The following is a 20,558-nucleotide window of genomic DNA, read 5'->3' as shown; positions in this document are numbered from 1 at the left end:
TTGGCCATTACAAGAGATGTTTGGTGCAAAGTAATCCAGCGTTTATTTCAAATGGAGATAGTATCTATTGTGTCACTGACACTGTATCAGTTAACAAGCTATGAAGGATCAAATGGAAACATGAGTCAGTTTTAATGTGCTGACTTCTTTACTGACATTCATGGGACTATGTCACAGAGTCAGATATGGTGTAGGTATAGCAGGGGGCAGGAGGGGGTACAGTAACAGCCAGGAGCGTTGTCTGATACACATCATCATCCTACACATAATGGAAGGAAACCTGCACTAACAATAAGCATCAAGGTGGACACTGATGGATGGATGATACACTGACACATTGTTTTAAACACTGGAAGCATTATTAGTTGAACACAAATTATGCAAACCAATGTCATTGGATGCTAATGTGTTGACAAAGGAGCGAAACACACATTTTACTGAGGCTCTGTGACACATGCCATGCTGTTAGCTTCATTTATAAGAATGCTTAGTGAAGGTGTATAGGATAATATGTGAATGGTTTAAAAAATATATTATTTAAAATATGGGTTTCAGTGTAAAGGCACAACCAGAATTCTAGAATGAAATTCTGACATCACTGTGAAAATATATTGACCTTCATTCATTTTTAGTATTTGTGTGTGAAAAGGTTAAGACTGAAATCATTATTAATAGCATATAGTAATGTTGCCACAGTATTTAACATTGTTATTCATTCAAATGTTTTAGATAACACATGATAATGACTTATCAATTAGTCATAAAATAATATTTAATCATCAATCAGGTGTTGAATGTTACAAAATCACGCCTAAAATTACACAAATGATTCTTTCGTGTGAAATTATTGATCATCTTTCTGCTTTGCTCGTGTTAAGGATTATTTGTTATTAAATTCATTAAAAAAAGCTTCTTGCAGCCTCAAATCTAAAGATGACTTCAACAAAGCTTCAAAACCATTTATATACTTACCTTTAAGGAAGGTCTGGTTTCTCAGTCTGTGAATGTATTACTCAGTTATTTGATGGTCATTTGCAGAGCTTTTTGCATACACCTAACAAAAGGTGAAAATAGTAAGCAAACATAAAAATTTAAAAAATCATTTGAAGACCATTTTCACATTTTTCTAAATGCGAATATGTTGTAAATATATTAGCGTTAAGGACACCTTTATTTGTACGGTGAGGAGAGTGTGTGTGTGTGTGTGTGTGCGTGTGTGTGTGCGTGTGTGTGTGTGTGTTATCTATGCACATACCCACTAAGTCTAAATATAAAAAAAATATATGCTTTATCAAACATTTCCTACACATAGCCTCTTTTGCACATTACACACTTTACTGCTTGGTTTCCTGGCTAGTCAGCCATGTCACTGTGTGTCTCTGTGTATTTCCAGGTGTGTGCTAAACTATTCCTGTTTCTCATTCCACACAAGACAGCTTCCTCTAGCTGTTCCCAGCAGTGCTCAGTGTGATGAAGCACAACCTTTCTGTTTTCCATACAGTATTAGATAAGTGCTCTGGTGCAGGGCTTATGAATCAAAAGTACCTCTGCAATCCCACACTTTCCTCCCCATTCCTCTGTTTCAGAGTGAGTCCTGTGCACCAGGTAATGTCATTTGTATGCAAATGGAAACACAAGCAAGAGGAGACAGAATGCTTTTTAAATTGTTAATATTTAGGTCTCTGGTATTATACTAAAAGCTGAAAATATCATAAATAGCTGGGAAAAAGAGCAACTGGCAGCATATGCACATCTCATCTACAACATGAGCAGCTAATGTATTAAGTCTCCTGGTTACACGATTTATACTGTCTCTACCTTTCCACAAAGAGAGAAAAAAAAAAGACATTAACCATCCTATTACATATCTCTCAGCATTTGCCAAATACATGCATATTCCATCGTTCAGATGCTATGCAAACAAGTCGTGCTTCCGGAAAATTGCTCTACACCCACTCACGCATTCTTTAGGGATGTGTAATAGAGATGAATTGCTTTCCCGTCTTTTCAACATTCGACATGTTCTGAAAGAAGAGTGCGCCTCTGAGAGGAGGACGAAAGGAGGGGTGGGGGGGGGGGGGAAGGAATGAAAGGCAGCATCATTCTCTGATCACACCATTTCAGATGACACCAGATGACAGTGGGGAGAAGGTGTCATCACGTTCTTCATCTCCAAACGATTCAGAACCACTCGACACAAAATCATGAAACAGCCTGACGCTTTCATAAAGGTGTACGAACATCTAACACTTGAACGGCATTGTTTAAATATCAAATACTCCAATAAAAACCTATATTTTCACTCTTCCATGATGACTTTGAAACATTTGTAGAGAAACATTAGAGTGTTTTGTTATACTTAGGGCGCTTCGTTATTGGCACTGATAGGTCTAGGTGAGCGTGCAAGAATTGTGCTTTTTCTCCTGTGAAGCCATCAAAACGTGTCATTCAGGTACAAACTGCCCTCTCTTGCCTCTTGTTTCACAAATACTCTGAGATGAATCATGCCTCTTTTCCATTATCATTGTGAATATGGAATCAAGTGTGGGATAGCCATTGTACTATTTGGCCTAATGTTCACCTTAGAAGAGGATGCATTGAAAGAAGGCCATGAACACTGTGCAGTGTACAAGAGATTTGTCACTGAGTTTGTCTAAATGTTGGTAATATAACGGTAGCTGTGTCTTGACATGACTTTTTGCTGTCACCACAACAAAATGTCTAACGTTGTCTCCCTTCGTGATCATGATCTTGAAATGAACTTTGCTGACAACAGTCAGAGGGTTCAGAGCAGTGCATATTCAAAACACAATAAAGAAATTTTAAACCCAAATTCTGTCGACAGGGACACCAGATCGCTGAAACATCTTTACAGTGTCATGTAAAATTCTACTGATTTGATCAATTTGCTATGAAACATATAATCTTCAAGGTGACGAGTTCAAATAAGTCAGTAGTATTTCATTACCCTCACCTTTATAACCGTTTTCCTGTCATCCTACTTAAAGCAGTTGATGTCAATGAGATAGTGTTCATTTATTGCACTGCACTACCTTTGAGTCTTAGCACATGGTACTAGCCAGCAGCACATGGGATAGTTTTAGCTTCTCAACCCCCTTTTCCAAATGCAATATTTCTCATACTCATTCTGACTCACAGCTGCTGAAACAAACGAATGCTTCTGATGCCATCCAGCTTCTATAAAGCGATGCATCCCTCTAAATTATTCTATCACACAATCCCGCCTGTTATCAGCCAAAACTAATTTACGTGGTGGAAGCAGCTACTCTGTCAGGCCAAACATATCTTTCCAATTAAGCATGAATGGTTGATTTTAAGTCAGGAGCATACTGAGGTACGCCTTTGTGTGATGTGCAGAAAAAAAAAAAAAAAAACACAGAGTGATGCTCCACTTCAAAGGCACCACACAACAGCCCTCCTCCTCAGGCAGCATCACGAGCTACAGGAGAAAAACTTGGTAACTTCTTCTCTGAGAAGTTGGCGGTCGCTCTTGAGCTCATCTTTGCCAGCATCGTATGTTGTGCTGTTGACGAGTCTTGAATTGCAACGGTTACCGGGGGCATTACACTGATCCGGGACCAGTTTTGTGCCTATGATCAGAATGGGGTTAAACCTAAGACAGCAGATCAGATTGTAAAGACTAGAGAATGTTTGGCTCTAGGGCAGGGCATTGGCTCAGCTAGGAGATCCAGGCTTCATGTCCTTTTTTTTGTGAGTCGGACACAAATACAGTGCAATAGAGGTTGTATTACCTTTTTTTGTAGCAGACTGTAAAATATGAAGTTATTTTATATCATATGGTAATTGTCAATCTAATACACTGCAATTTTTGTTTTTTATTCTGCTCTGTTCTTAAGCTCTCCAAATAATTCACAGACACAGAATCAGTGAGTGAGATATAGTGAGTAATACAGATGGCAACTAGATCAACTAGATACTGCATTTACCTCCTCTGAAATGAACATATCAGTTAACTAGAGAGGTTTTTCGCTTGGTTTTTCCTAATCTTAATCGTAAATCAATACATAAACTACTATGGGGCCTCATTCAGTATAACAGAAGGACAGATCCAAGACCAGTGTTGTTCTGTTTCAACTCTGTGTTGGTTATGTTCAGAGAATGCTTACTGTGAATCAGCTGTCAGGAGTTTTGATTGGCTGTTTTCTTCTCTGTAATCAAGTGCGGGGCTAGACCTTTTAAATCTGATCTCAGAACAGTGCAGGTCGAACTACTGTCGCACAGTCCCACGATGATCTGTCTTTCTTCCCTCCTCTTTGCTGTCACTGAGAGAGGTTCAGACAGAACACAAACACACAGAGATGGAGAAGGAATCAAAACAGAGCAGGCATCCATATTTATGGTCCCTCTAGGGATTGAGCATGCATGTTTTTGTAATTGTGTGAGAATGTGTTTGCTTACGGATGCTTGGCGCAGTGTTTTTGTGCGCTGAATGCGTGGTGTGGTAAGCGTGTTTCTTTGCAGGCTGAAGCGTGCTGCAATGATGAATAGCCTTCGTGTTTTCCGCTCTGAAACACTAAGCCCATGCGCCCGCTGCGGCTAACGTGCTTTAGCGCGTTGGCGGTCGGTGGTTGTGTATGAGTGAGGGGGAAAAAAAAGGTGTAAAAGATTCTTGCAGGATCTGTCTGGCAGAAGTGTGGGTTTGCCTCTGCCAGAAGTTTGGAAATAGTGCAACAAACAAACAAACAAAACAATAAACAAAGGAAAGACACTTTAACCGTGGAAAGCATTCACTGTTCCTCCTTCCTTGCATTCTACAGAACAAAATAGTGATCTGCTTAATTTTATGATATTATGCTGAGAGCAGTTTGTGAGTAATTTCTCCTGTTTGTCTCATATGCCAATTCAGTAGTTTGAAGTGGCGCACAAAAATAGGAAGAAGAGGATTATTGTCCGATAACATGGTGAACAATGCAAAGGATGTACCAGCATTTATAATGTGAAGCATTAAAATGCTGATTTGATACGTTTCTGTCCATCAGAGCTATAAGAGAATTTATTGATCATTTATTGGCAGTACGGTGGCTCTGGGTAAGCGATGTAGCCGGAGCTTTGGTCACCCAGGCCACTCAGTGAGTGTCTGTTTCGTGTATCTCACGTTTGTCCATCCCTCTCACTCTCTGGCCTCATATTTGACACTCTTACTAAACTTACACATTTACTTAATAAAGTGGCTTTTAAAACTTACACATCCTCAAGCGTTTGTTCTCCGAACTGCATAGCACTTATGCCTAATGATGTTAATGATGTTTTTTTGGGGGGGTTTTTTTGGCTTGAGTCAGTGAGATGCGCTGTAGTGGCGTGAGACTCAGTCAGTCAAGCAGGGCAGAGTCAAAGACTACAAATGAGACGTCCCGCTGGCTGAGGAAACAGCTTTTAGCTCAGTACATTGTGATCCTTCCAAAATAATTACAGTCTTTCATTGTTTGTTTGTCACATACGCATGAACCTCCCACACTGATGTCACTGAGGAGACTTAGTTTTTAACCTTGCGTGTATCGACGCTTAACTCGTTGAGAACGTAATGTGAAGGTTCCGTGTTCTTTGGTGGGAACACTGCATACCCCCCCATAAGATTTTCTGGCCGGTTCTCAACACTAGTACATTTTTTCCCTCTCTGTATTTGGTTTTTCCCACAAGCCTTCACTACTCACTGTTACACTACTACAGCTGTTACACTGGCCCTGGACGTTTCATTCTCAGATGACACAATAGCTTTTTGTTGGGTAATGTATTCCACAAATAAAGCTCGATAATTAAATAATTCTGAAAAAAAAAAAAAAAAAAAAAAAGAGTCAGTGAATGAGCCAAAGTGCTTTGCAGCACCCACCCCTAAACAAGGCACAGTCATTTTCCAGTTTAATTACTGTGCACCGTGCCATGTGGAATTTGTCTCTTAATTATGCTGCACTTAATCTAATTTGAAATTAAGCAAGCTTGTTGAAATGAAGATGCTGCAGTTGCTGTTAATAGGACCGCAATCCAGCTCTCTGTGTGTAGCTTGCTGTATTGCTGTTATGAAAGAAGAGAGTCAAGATTTGTCTGAAATGATGGTTATAGACCACTAAACTTGAGATTGCCGGTGCAAAGCCTGGGAAGGTCACTTTGGCACAAAGACTGAGCTAAATCCATTTGTGCTCTATAGCACTTTTATCTTCACTGGAAACAAACAGACTTTTGAAAGTACAAGGTGACACTGCTTAATGTTTTGTTTAATTTTGCTGGGTCTCATAGAAATAAATATCTAAATGATTAAATACTATATTTAATAATAGCTTAGAGACATAAGGGAAGCATAACCATTCTGGTCAGTAAGACATCGTCATGCGTATTAATGTCACTGATGTTAAGAGGCCTTTCTTTCATATCAGAGTTTTAATAAGTACTGTTTCACAACGTGGATAATGGGACAAGTGTTTGATCTGTTGTGTTTTGGGTGGTGGGGTGGTGGGGGGTGTATTACTGTATTAAATCTCTTCCTGTATTACAGTACAGCTCTATGGGTACTGAGTGATACACTGCTATTGAGCTGGTGAATTATTTTAGTCAATTTAAATGGCACTGACCAATACATGACAAAACAAAGCGCTGTATGTATAAAGCTTTATAGTGGACAGGAAGTCTGTGAAGAATGGTTCACTATTTAGCTCCAGTGTTATAAAAGCCTCAGTGTGGGGAATATAGCACTGTGAACTCTTCACAGAGCTGTTTATTTATTTATTTGTTTACTTTATATGAGATAATAGTGAAGGAGCAATCAAGGGCATATTGGGCAAATACAATAATGCCATATTTCTTTATGAAGAGAAACAACTGTGGTAGAATTGTTTGAGTTTTTTGTTACCCTAACGGACCATTGATGTCTTCACTCTCATTCTTGTATCAAGCTGACTCTTGTTTTCCTGAGCTGGGACAGAGCGCAAGTGAAGATTGGTTTTACCTGAGGTGAATTAGGCTGTCTGCTTGACAGTAGACTACTGTCTCTCTCCTTCTCTATCTCTCTGTATCTCTCTCTCTTGCGCACACACACACACACACACACACACACACAACCCTGAGTTTGTATTAAGTAAAAGTTAAAGGGAAAGCAGAAGAAAAAGAAGAGAGACTAGTGAGATGAGAAGAGATTTTTCACTCCCTCATTTGTGTGGCTTCTTTTGAGACCCAGAAGTTGAGTGTTGAACGGGGGTTTTCTTTCATATATCGGTGGATGCTCGTGCGTGCCATTACCTCTTATTCTGAAGATTATTTGTGCTTTCAAGTACCAGTTACAAAACAATATTCAACTCATAACTTCCACGGGTCCAAAATAAAATACCAAAACTGGGAATGTAAGAGAATAAGTAAGTGTTTACTCAATCCTTGAAGACTGTTTGAGGGAGAGATGAGTTGTTGGCATACGTTGACACACTACACCACACCTCCTGAGAGTTTGTCACCTGTCTGAGAATTTGTGACAGCTTAAGCCTCTCTTCTCAGGTTGTCATAGCCAACCACAGTTCTCTAGACACTAAATGAGGTCCTCCTCTCAAACATGAGGGCACTAACCCATGACCAGTCATGTTAAAAGTCTTCAGCCTTATGTCTACTGCATGAACGCTACACGTGCCAAGCCGATACCCGATAACAGTTCATTTTTACACTAAAAATATTAAATGCCCCATAACAGCTAAATTCTCCTCCCTCCTTGACTTCCATATCTTTATCTTTTAGATTTGTACGTACTCTGCGTTTCAAATAACCTGAGAAAATGTGAATGTTAAAACTGACTCACGTTTGGGTCTTTTGTTCTCTGTCACTGTACTCACCTTTCACACCTTGAAAGAACACGCATTGTCAGCCTGGCAGAGTTAACGGGAATGTGGCTCAGGAAAATGGTGTGCTTTGCAAGCCATTTGTCTGTGGACTTTTTGCAGGCAAAACTCTTTAGATGTGTGCTGACTGTGCAGGTGGATGGAGGAGAAAAGAGAAATGAGAGAAATGTATTTAAAATGTATTTAAAGCCCGCAGCATTCAAGCAGTCCAATGTGTATTTCTTTATTTACTCATTAATGTCATGTTTTGTGCAGTTTAGTTTAGTTCATTTGTTCAGTAAATGTTACTTTTAATCACTTACCAGTGAAAGCTGAGAACTGGTCAGCGGATCTCAGCTGTCAACCCACTGATCTGAGAAGAAAACTTAAACTGGAGAAACAGTTACACATGTCTCCTTGAGTGAGGTTTGAAGTTGTTCTGTGCAAAACTGAATTGCTTTCACCTGCTGTATTTAGCTGGGTTACATTTTCACTCAGCCTGTGTGAAACACAGTTACACGCAGAGGATCCTGCGAAAGCATGTGTGAACACAACAAAAGCACAAACCAGTTTCACAATGCTGACAGTGCATACGAGGGAATACATTTACCCAGATGAGGGAAGACTCCCTGAGTGGATTGGTGATTTTCTCTGAAAGATTGTCCATTTAGAATAATCAGCAGTTGTCTTTTGATGGTAATGTGGTGAGATGGATCCCTTGATGGAGAGGGGAACATGTAAAAAGGCAGAGCAGCTAACCACAGCTGTTCATTAAATGGACGGTGACAATGAGAAATTGAACTGAACAAGAGATGAGTGTTTAGGGAAGGAATACAGGGTTAATGTGGTAATAGAGTGGCTGGGAAATGATGGAAGATCATTACAGTTCCCATTATACATGGAGGAATGTCATGTTTTACACAATGTCCCCGACAGAAGAATGAAGAAAGATGTCTGGGGAAATTTCAAAAGCTGTGTGTTCTCTTGAAGGTGTACATATATATATGTATGTGTGTGTGTGTGTGTGTGTGGGGGGGGGATGTGTGTGTCTAGGTGGGTGTATGTGAAAAAGGGAAAGAGAGTGAGAAGAGAGAATGATCTGATGCTTGTTTGGAGTGTTTGTGTTTGTCTGATTGCACAGTTTAAAACAATGTTCTCCTGCAGACTGCAAGAAACATCTTGTACCTCCACTCTTATATGGGTGTGTGGGGGGAGGGGAATACATATCCTCTGTGTGTGTGTGTGTGTGTGTGTGTGTGTGTGTGTGTGTGTGTGTGTGTGTTGGTTATCTTTTTTCGTTTGCGCGACTGTATGGGTTTGCACGGAGTGTTTGCTTTCTGTATGTACATGAGGATTTTCTGTTGTAGACCTAAAAGCAGACAGCTAAATTTAGTTTGGATTGAGTTCGTATGACTAAATAATATGATCTGAGTTTGATGCCACCTTGTAAATCCTCAAGCAAGGTGACACTATCAGATATCATTTGAATTTAAATGTTGTTGTTTTTTTTTCCTCACTCCACTGAGGATTTAGGTGAATCTCTTTGTTGTTCCTCTTTCTGCTCGGCCTCTGTTCTGTATTCCTCTTCTGTTCTCATTACACTGGAATCAGATTCTAATGCTGTTTCTCTCCTTCTCTGTCTGTTTCCATCGTGTCCTGACCTTCCCACATCCTCTCTCTTCATCCATCATGCTCTCTCTCTCTTTCTCTTACTCTCTCTCTCTCTTTACTCTCACAATTATTCTCTCAATTTGTACACCTCTTTCTCCCTCTTCCTCTTCTTTATCACAATGCTCTCATAAACTCCCACAATGTTATCCCTTTCTCTCACTCCTCCTCTCCGTCTCCTCACATCTTTCACCGACCTCTCTTAGGTGGTGTATGTATAGCCCAGTCTCTGAAGATCCCCCGAGAGCCCAGACCTGGAGAATTTGATAAAATCATTCAGCGGCTGCTGGAGACACCAAACGCTCGTGCCATCATCATGTTCGCGAATGAGGATGACATAAGGTGTGTGTGTGTGTGTGTGTGTGTAAGTCTCACACTTACACACACTCCTGACACAGCACAGATGTGCAATTCAATTCTGCCAGTAAAAGTTTGTTCAGTTATAGTGTGGTAGAATTACTACTGAGCTATATTATGAATGTATGAACACAGATTGAATATAGTTTTGAAATATTGTCTAACAGAAGGTGTAATGCCTTTCCATTTGGGCATAGAGGAGGAGCAGAAATATAAATGTCAGTGGATTCAGGCATTTCTCGAATTATGCTGAACCCTGGGGATGGAAAGGACTCATTTTCCCATAATGCTCCACCCCTGAAAACTCCTGGTATCTGCAGGGCAGGATTGAAATTCATATTCCCACACTCCTGAGAGCTGAGCCTGGGATGTTCCCCTTCTCTAAGCTTATTACACCGTGATCTCTGGAACTCTCTCCAGAACTGCTCAAAACGGGGGAGAAAGCTGAACTCTCGCAGTTGTCATCGTTTTTTTTTTTTTTTTTCTGCTTTCATCACAGTTCTGTTGGTGCTCTGATGTGCATGTTTGTGTGAAGGACACAAACATATATCGTGATCATTCTATTCAATTGGAACTTAAATGACAGATTCTGTGTATAATGTCCTTCCCAGCAGCACTATCTCTGTTATCCACCTTTATTTCACCTGAAGCCACTTCAGCCAAAGAAACTGCACCACAAGGTCACAGTACAAAGATGAATCTGTCACATGTTCTGAATGGTTTGGCATGTTTTGTGGAGTCAAGGGTTTCCTTCAGAATAACCGAATTCAATTCATTTAACTGTATGTGAAGTTTATACCGCTGTTGCCCTCAATATCTGTTTTATAGACGCATTCTGGATGCAGCCAAACGCAACAATCAAACAGGCCACTTCCTATGGGTGGGGTCTGACAGCTGGGGCTCAAAGATAGCCCCCGTGATCCAACAGGAGCGAGTGGCAGAGGGGGCAGTTACCATCCTGCCAAAGAGAGCATCCGTGGAAGGTAACATACCTCTACTTTATTTTTCATTACCTTTAATCCTCCACACTGGAACTGGATAGGAACTATACAAATGCAACATCACACGGGTGTATTAGTAGTAAATGCAATACAATGATTTTATAATAATAAGCATTTTAATCAAACTATATAAATAAACATATCGGTAATAATCAATATCAATATTCAGTCAATAATTAATTAAGCAAGATATTTGAATGTCATTTGTAAATATGACTGATTTTATATCGTTATAAGTGTTCACTCCATGCCTGGCATCTGACAGATTAAAACTGTAGAGGAACTATGAATAGTTATGCTACGCATAGACTAAGATGCATTCTATGCATAGTCAGTGTAGCAATGATTTTTGGACTGGTGGCTGCTATCTACTGAACACATTATGACAAACAGGACTAAAGACTGAAGTTTATTCAGTGTCGTAAATGTGTTACTGTTTGTCAATTTCACAATTTCAGCTTTTGACCGATACTTCCGAAGCCGATCTCTGTCCAACAACAGGAGGAATGTTTGGTTTGCAGAATTCTGGGAAGAGAACTTTGGATGCAAGCTAGGGATGCATGGTAAACGTCCTGGCAGCCCCAAGAAATGCACTGGTAAGTGACATTTGTGTTCAAAACATTCAGTCTCTTTTAAACATGAGAATTTTGAATGTAGCTGATCTCTGGAACTGAGAGAAAGAGAGAGAGAGAGTTGGTGGAAGCCATGACATGTCTGACTTTCCCAATTTGTTCTGAACTTTGGTGAGTCATTGGATGAGTCCTCCAGCAGCTCAGGGGAGGGACAGTCCATCATGCTGACAGCTGATTGGTCATTCATAAAGAATGTACTGTATCTGTGCTGATTGCCTGTGACTTCAGGTTGCCCTTTTGTTCCCAGATAAAAACACATTGTTCATTTTCAGCTTGGAGATGGCTTTCTGAAACAGTAAGGTATAAAGATTGTGAGTAAATAGTGATGGAAGTGTGTGTGTGTGTGCGCGCGTATGTGTGTGTGTTTGTTTGTGCGTGGGAGTGTGTGTGAGAGAGAGAGAGACAGAGAGAGAGAGAGAAAGCTCTTGCTCCTACCCCACAACATCAAGATATGATTAGGCGTAGTAACACTTACACTGAATCTATTCAAAGCCTTAAAATACAGTAATGACCCAGATCTGATAAACAGCCTTTCTGTATGTGTTGATGCTCAGCAGAGAAACAGAACACAGAGATCCTTGTTTTTTGGTAAAAACATGTGCATTTATTATATGTGTGTGTATGGAGGAGTATGTGTGTGCGTGCGTGCGTGCGTGTGCGTGTGTGTGTGTGTGTGTGCACATGCGCGTGCGTGTGTGTGTCTGTGTGTGTGTCGTACACGTATACGTATGGCTGAGAGGACAGAGGGGCACTCCTTATGGAAGACTGCATCTTCCTCCATCTCTTATCTCCTTCCACTGTTTTGCATTTTACTGTTGTTTTTTTTTTTTCCTGCAGAAAAGGGAGAAAGCAGGCAGCCATTTTGTGGCTGTTTTTGTGAAAGCATGGTTATTGTTCTGGCACAGCGACTTGATGTAATGAGAATAATTACAGAGCTGTCGCTGTGGCACATCACTCCCTGATTCTCTTTCTTTCTTTCCCAATGCGCCTGATCTGAGCTCAGATGAACACAACGCTTCAGTGCAGCCACATCCCTCTGTCAACAGCAAGCTGCCACATTCGCTGATTATTCTCGTCTTTCTCTTAAAGAAGAAGGAGGGTGCGAATCATAATGGCGTGACGGAAAAGACACACTTTCTGTCACTGTACAAAAACACTGCGCTCTGTGATCCAGCACCACAAGAGTTCTGTAAAAGACAAATCTGGAGAATGTAAAGGAGACTAGTCAGGCAGACCCCAGACTGCTTCATGGCTCGAACACATGCGTGTACACACACACACACACACACATACCTACACACACACCTTGGCATGCCTCGCTGCTCTGATTGATTTTGACACAGTCAAAACATATGCATACAAGCACTCATACTACGCATATACGCACTCCACACCTCTCTCTCTCTCTCTCTCTCTCTCTCTCTCTCTCTCCTGGGCCCACAGACACATGGAAACACACACACACACACGCACGCATGTAGACACACAAATGTTCTCATAATAAAGGCATCAAAGGGATCGTGACTGTTCCGTTCACGTATCCAAAAGCAAAACAGAAGAGTGCCAAGCCGGGGGCTGTTACATATAACTTCCACACTGCTTAGCAATACATGCACATGGTCCTTCTCTACCCAGAGTCATATTGTGCAGGCCACAATGTTCTACCACTGGCGGAAAATAAAATCCTCCTCGATTCTTCAGGACTTTTTGGAACGCACTCACTCTGAGCTTAATCCTCCAGAAACATGTCAGGTGAATAAAGCAGGATTTAGAAATGTGTGGGGTGATCACAAAACTGCTGTGGAGCAGCAGAAAAGAAAGAAAGAAAGAGAATCGAAAGAGAAAACTCCAACTCAGCTCGTCACAATCCATCTTTGATGAAGCATCTTGTTTTGACTGATAAAGGTACAGAGTTTGAAAACAGTCAGCTTGTGTCAGGGTTGTGTGTGGGTTTTAAGCCTGGCATGCATTAGGACGTGTATGTGCAGTGGGGGTAGAGGTTGAATTGATTTGATGATGATGGTGAAATTGAGTTTTGGAGGCAGTGGATGGTCATCTTTTATCATAGCCTGTCTCTGTCTGGGCTGTAATCATGCAACAGAGCCAACAGCTGAATCAGCACCGCTTCTGCTCACTGCCCTCCTGACTGTATGTGTGTGTGTGTGTGTGTGCATACGAGACATAGAAACAGAGGTAAAGAACTGACTCTCGCTAGCTTCCTCTCTTTCCCTCTCTCTCTCTCTCTCTCTCTCTCTCTCTCTCTCTGTGTATGTATGTGTGTGTATATATATATATATATATATATATATACACACACACACACACACACACACACACACACATATATATATACATACACATACACATATATACATGAATATATAATATAAAGTAAGGTATATCTTATATATACCTTATACCTGTGTGTGTATGTGTGTGTGTCTGTCATGTGTGCTGTGTGTCCACAGTTGAAGTCAACCACAACCACACACTCGTGTGATTTAGTCTTACTGACAGTGCTGAGCCCTATGTAACTTCGACAGGGGATAATAGAGTTTGAGTTTGTATAAAATTACATCAGTCTAATTATATTTTTTTGAATGAGACATAAAAAATACAAAATTTGCCAGTTTGAGCTCTTATGAAGTTTTATTTGAATAGTATTTAGAAGTGGAGTCACTGGAATTTTCATAGAGTAAAAACATTTAAAGGTATCAGTGTCTGAGTTCTGCAGATGCACTGTTTGCAGCGTCTCCTTTGAAAGCTGTACAATTTGCTTGTTCTGTATGCAGTGTACCTCTTGGAGAGAGACTGTAAAATGAAATGTTTATATATTACCTTAGTTTCATCTGTGTAGCTGCCCCTTTGCTCTCTCGGTCATTGTCAAGTAGACTTCTCTCCGGAGTAACGCTGCTGTCTTTCCACCCATGTATCTGCGTGTTGCTCTGCTTGTGGTTCATTTGGACTGCAGATGGGAAAGAGGAGAAGCTGGACGAGGGAACACACAATTGCACGCACCACTATAGGCGCGATACTGAGGGGCACTAACACTAATAACATTGCAATAATACATTCACCCTGGGGGTAGGAGCAAATACAAGCTCTCATATACCAGAGCATGGCCGTCACAACTGGCCTGCAGGTCACTGTTTGCCGCTGTAGAGAAAATGCTTTCACTCAGGTCCTGCTCTTGATTCTGGGCTGGAGTTCCCTCTGGGATCTTTCATTTTCAAAACAAGATAAAAGTGGATGTGTGCAGTGCTGATGAAAGCAGAAACAGATATGAGAGAGTTTTGCCAGTGGTGGTCACTCATTCATAGAGGTCAATCTATGTGGTAATACAAAACCAACTATGATATAAAGTATATCAAGGTTTCGATTTTTTATGTATTTGAAGGCAATTGTCTCAAATGAGAACATCAGTTCCAGGCAGGAGATGGGAGCTTACAAAGATTGGTTCATGGATTATTAGCTGATTAACTGAATTCAAAATGTAATGCACTGGGGCCCTATATTGTATGGTAAAGTGCTGCCAATGTTAATCGTTACTAAAAGTTGTCCTTGACAAAGTGTTCATTTGGTAGGAGCAGTTCATGGGGTTAAGTTAAGGACTGTTGTGTAATAATTACTGTTTAGTACTCGGTACCACTTGAGCAAGAGTGTATGTGGAAAGACTGCTCATAGCCACACAATTCACTGAAGAGTTACTTATTATGGTGCTGGATGTTCTGATCTCTGAGAGTGGATGATGGAGAGGCTCTAGAGGGACCGAGATGTACTGAAGACAGGACAGGCAAAAGTGAAAAGCCAGGCTACCAGTGTCATTCCCTCATGATGCTGCGTAACAGAAGCTCATGCAGTGTTTTTCCATTATTAAGTTTTATATTGACATCAAACTTGACTTGCCCCCAGTTCTTTTCCACCGCATTATAAAGCTCTATTTAAGTAATGCTCAAAAAATAGAATCAAATGCATCTGTAAGAGACATGCAGCAAAGAGCTGGACTGAAGTTTTACTGTTCACAGTTTTAAAAGGCAGCACTATTGAATTCGTTACAATTCAAATACAAAAAAAAAAAAAGCTTTCAGGATTTTGTCTTAAGGGTGTATATTTCAGGCATTGTGTGACCCTAGAGCGCCTGCTGTCTTTCAGCCTATTCTGCCATTAATCACATCAAATAAGGGCAGGAAAGCAAGCCTTTGTGTCTGTATTGATCTCTGCTCCACAGTCCTGAAGGCAGTTTGAGGGGAAGATGGTTTTCTCAGAAAGAGACATGAGACAGTCCCTGGAGACACTTGCCAGAGATCAAATTAGGAGCTGATGTTGATGTTTAATTGCAATTTATTAAACCGCAACTAGTAAGAACCCAAAGTCACATTCCAGTTTATAAACTTGCTTTTTTTTCAAGCAATGGATCAGTAATTGATTACCGAGATTAATTCATGTCTTGTCCATCAATCCAGAGATCTATGAGGCCCAAGACCTTGTGGCATGTGCCGAAAAAAAAGAAAAAAAAGTTATAATGCTTACTAATTCATATTTCATGTTTACCAATATAAAGTTCAAAGTTCATAATGGTTTGTTAGAGCCACAAAACAATTTTGTTTAACTTTATTTTGGAGTAGTTTCTGCACTGGGTCTTTAATTGTGTGTCCTTTTCGAAAGAACAGAATGAAATAACCAGCTATGACTGGACTGAATCATGACATTCAATACATACTAAATATATAAATAAATTAAAAATAATAAATAATAATAAAATCAACAAAAAACACTTGATAGAGGTCATGATCAATTGAGTTATATGAAACACCTTTGTTAGCTTTCAACAATGCGATATGGCCATATGCTCTATGTATGTTGAAATTAGTTAGGTGTGCACGACCTGCTGTTTGGATAGTGAGCAATCCAATCAGTATCTGCAGGAGCTTGTGTACTAACACTGAATCACAACAAGCTGAATTACATTTGTGCCCTTTTATGCCTGACTAGTGTCACATTACTGGTGTCCCTACCAAATCAACAGCATGGAGCCAGGCTGTACCCTCTGTACTTCAGCTCTCCCACAAAACTGATAAAAGTCACACAACTGCTGAGCAATCAAAGGACTCAACTGTAACCATATTTCGAAGAAATCAAAAGAGACCAATCAATGGCTGTTTCTCCTCCGCAGAGACATTCATATCATCTACAGTGGTGGATGTGTAGTGATGGAAAAATGTATGAGGAGAATCAGCTGTTGTGATTCACAGAGATTCATCGCCATGTCATTTTCAAGAGTGATGTCTATGACTGACCACTGGTCATATCTCTACTTTGGAGAATCCTTCAGGCAAGAATCTTGTCTTATGCTACGATGGCTTCATTCAGTAGTTTGCGGGGGATGTGAGCAATGCATTTGGGTTACTGCTGGTTAGACAGAATTATAAATATTTGATTAGCGTTTGTTGCACTGTTAAGCATTATTTCTGCGCAGAGTAGTAGCCATTTGTCTATTCTTCTCCAAAGGCCATTAACATTGCCATGTCCCATTGCAGCAAATGGACAAAAATGCCTCACAAATGTCCTGAAATGGCTTTTTATTCATATGATAGCTCCTGCGGTTGGCAGCGGGCATATTCAACCCACTTAATGGAACATTTTTTTTTTTTTGGTCCCTCATATGTTTGATTCAGAGCATTTCCATATCAAAAAGATCTAAACAAAACCCTGGCTATGTTGTTTTTCTGCCTTTTCTGTGTTACTGCCCACTTGCCTCAGCTCTAATGGGTCTTTACCCTTTATCTGAGTGCAAAATGGATGCCAGCGGAGGGGTGTTCAAGAGGCAAAAGATGACAACTAAGTGGAGGGCACGAGCAGAAATTTCGTAGAGTACACCTTTATCTGTGTTTTCTCAGAAGTCTTAAAATTGCACCTTTTGTGAGATTTCTCTTCTGAGTCACCATTTCATTCGATGGCCAGCTCTTGACACCAGCCTCTGTGTGTTTAGCGTGAGGAGACGGAAAGCCAAGTGTGGTAGAGGGAGAAGAGTGTGTGAATTGTTTTCAGTTCTGACACTTGTAGGGGAGTCCTGTAGTGCAGGAATGACAATTCATTTACCATTCTGTACATAATCTAAAAGGAATGTGATACGATGCTTGTAAAGTATAGATGCTCTTCATGTTGCCTATTGTGCCTCTTCTCCTCCTAGAACCTTCTTCATGTTTTTGTCTGTGCGTCTTTGATGGATTTCACTGAAGATTCAACTTGGAATAATACTAAATTCTGGCTGGCCAAATTTTAGCTGATCCAGTTGCCATTCCTAAAATTTTATTTGGATTTAGGCACTTTACTAAATAAAAGTAAAGAAAGAAAATATCGCAATAATTGCTGAAAGTAACACTTTGAGGGATTTATCAATTGCCAGGCAGTGTTTTGAGTATTTTGTAACTTTCTTTCAGAATTATTCTGCCTTCCTGAGAACCAGCCAGTGTTACCAACCTATGCAAATATATTGCCTTATTTACATTTCCAATTAATTGGAGGGAAAAATCTACACAGAGACACGTGTGAAAAACAAACCAAACCAAAACATAAAAAAACAAACAAACAAAGCCAGGTTCCACCTTCCTATTTGGACATTAAAGCTGCAGTAATCCTCAAAGTGTCTTGGAGTCAGACAGCTGCGGCAATGACTCATAATAGCTGATTTGTTTGTTTATAGGCTCTCTAAATATTTAATTCCTTAATAAGGAAAATGAGGAAGTCGTTAGGGGAGTCCTGTTTGTGGAATCATCCGTCAAACTCATTCCTCTGTCAATCAAGCCTGCCATCTGCTTTCTCTCTGACTGGAAGCTTCTACTTCAGGATCAAGCAAATAAACCCCTGGTCAGACCAGTCAGGAATACTTCAACCATAACAGTTTATCAGCAAATTAACACCTTAATACGGTAGCAACCCAGTACTGTAGTGTAAATGCTCAGACGCTAACGAGGAAAGCGGATTATCCGATAATTTCGAGAGTGTAAATATTTAGCTAAAAAGAACAGTACTATAACTGTTTGTTAGATGTTGCAACTTCTCATTTCATGTTTACTGGTGTCATTTCATGTTCACTAGTTCCATCAGAATGGCTTTACTGATTTAGCATGTGTGACGCCCTGAACAATGCTACCCTTACCTCATCCGTCTATGGCTTATTAAATATTATGGCATCATTTGTTTCAATTTAAATATTTAGACTGAGTTGAGTGGCAGCTGGATGGAATACTGATTCCCTGCTGAATGTGCATCAGACCAAAAAAAAACTGTTCATCATTCCAATGAGCAGCTGTTTACAACCTGTGTGTCTGGTAGTTTGTCATTCATACAAACTTCTAATTAAAAGTAATGTGTTACACAGCCCAGAATGCTTGCCTTTGTCAGACTCTTTTAAACATCAGACCTTCATTATCATATTTCAAAAACCCTGTGAGAACTCATTTACTCTCTCAGTGAGCTCTAGTCCTGAGTCCTGGCTTCAGAGCTGTGTCTTGGGGAGACTGGAGGGATCAGACCAAAAGTGCAGTTCACAGTCAGTTCACAGTTTCCGTCTCAGGAAGATCACTCTGGGAACAGAGATGATGTTGCTCAGTTTTTGTTTAGTATTTCGTCAGTCCTCGTGCCAAAGAAAAAAAAATGAGTCAGGTAGAGGGTTTTTTTTTTTTTTTGTGGTGCTTTTATCAAAGGTCACATTAATGAGATAATCCAGATCTCAAAACGCTACTGAAAGAGACCAAACAAGACCCTCTTTGTCTTACTCTTTTTCTGTATATGTCCTGCATAGGTGACTCCCACTTTGTATGCCTAAAGTGTGGACTTCATTGATATTTGCTATTAAGCTCGCATCAGCTTCCCTGCACAAAGACACCAAAAAGGACATCAGTTTCCCTCCTGTCGGTTTCAGGCTTAGGGTGAACTGGAGTGGAAAGAGGAATTAACAACACCGAATACAGTACAGTGGATGTCAGTTTTACTGCATATTATACAGTATTTAAGAAAATGTCTTGGAAAAGAGAAAAGATCTGTGTAGTCTTTCTTATTTTCCCTCTCAGTATCATGGAAAGCATAATTTCGGAAACTAAACATTACAGGCTTTCTTTCCATCTGTTTTGGAGCACTTCATGATGTACTTTACCTAATAAAGCGTTTAGTGGCTATTGCCAAATATTTGCTCATTTGGCAACTTGCAAAATGAACTGAAGCCAAGCATTGAGAGGCATCAAACCTGTGCAATGACATAAGTAATCAAGTAAAGTTAATAACTGCGGGGGGGGGGGTTCTAGTGAAGGTAATGGGACACAGGTGGTCAAATGAGCAGTTATATGTCCCATCATCACCGATATCACCCCATCAGACCCCTCTGGCGTAATCCCTGACAGCAATTCACAGAGACAGAGAACAGTTCTGGAACCACCTGTCAGCAATGGGCATTTTATCACTATTACGTGCACTGAATTTTTTTGACATGCTTGTGCGTCCGTGATAAACAATTGGAGGAATAATGGCATTCCATTAATGGAAATGCATTCAGCGCTGTCAGAAACAAATGTGCTCTCCAGCCCCTCCTGCTATTGTGCTGCATTAATCTCATCACGGAAGACGATCTCTTTAATTATTTTGTCATTTATCTCATTTTCTCATCTAATTGCTGCAAAACGATGTCCGTCTGCTCTACGGCACGAGTGAACACCAACGTGGTCGAGCTCGGTGAGGGCAAATTGAATTTGCCCCGAGTAAGTGAAGTTTAATTGAGACGTTAGTTTCGATGATTAAGCTGTCTGTCATCTGTAATGCCACTCATCAGTCATTGAGATGAAGGATTCCTTCCCATTCACATTACTGGACGACTATGGCCTTGTTAGCCTACAATGACAGGGGGCAAGTAAACCTCACTGTGTTGGCCCTATTTTTGTCTTTCACTTGTAGATGACATCACATATATTTTTTCCCCTGAGGGTTTGTGGAGATTTAGAAGTACTATGTAATGCCTGATTCATCTCTTGTATTATCCCTCTAAAAATATATCACCGTGTGTGTGTGTGTGTGTG

At 40.3% G+C, this 20,558-nt stretch overlaps 1 protein-coding gene across 1 annotated transcript in view; it reads left to right on the top strand.

Annotated features, from left to right (window-relative positions):
• The window catches only part of grm8b (glutamate receptor, metabotropic 8b), a 111,150-nt gene that overhangs the window by 60,687 nt on the left and 29,905 nt on the right, over positions 1-20,558 (top strand). Inside the window, exons 3-5 of the mRNA XM_030765091.1 lie at positions 9,707-9,842; positions 10,686-10,840; positions 11,317-11,454. Of these exons, the coding sequence (XP_030620951.1) occupies positions 9,707-9,842; positions 10,686-10,840; positions 11,317-11,454 (429 nt within the window). The remainder of the gene's footprint in view (positions 1-9,706; positions 9,843-10,685; positions 10,841-11,316; positions 11,455-20,558) is intronic.

The sequence above is a fragment of the Chanos chanos genome, chromosome 2 (genome assembly GCF_902362185.1).
Source record: "Chanos chanos chromosome 2, fChaCha1.1, whole genome shotgun sequence".
Taxonomy (NCBI): Eukaryota; Metazoa; Chordata; class Actinopteri; order Gonorynchiformes; family Chanidae; genus Chanos; species Chanos chanos.
The sequence above is the reverse complement of the archived record's forward strand: the minus strand, read 5'-3'. Positions and strand labels throughout refer to the sequence as shown.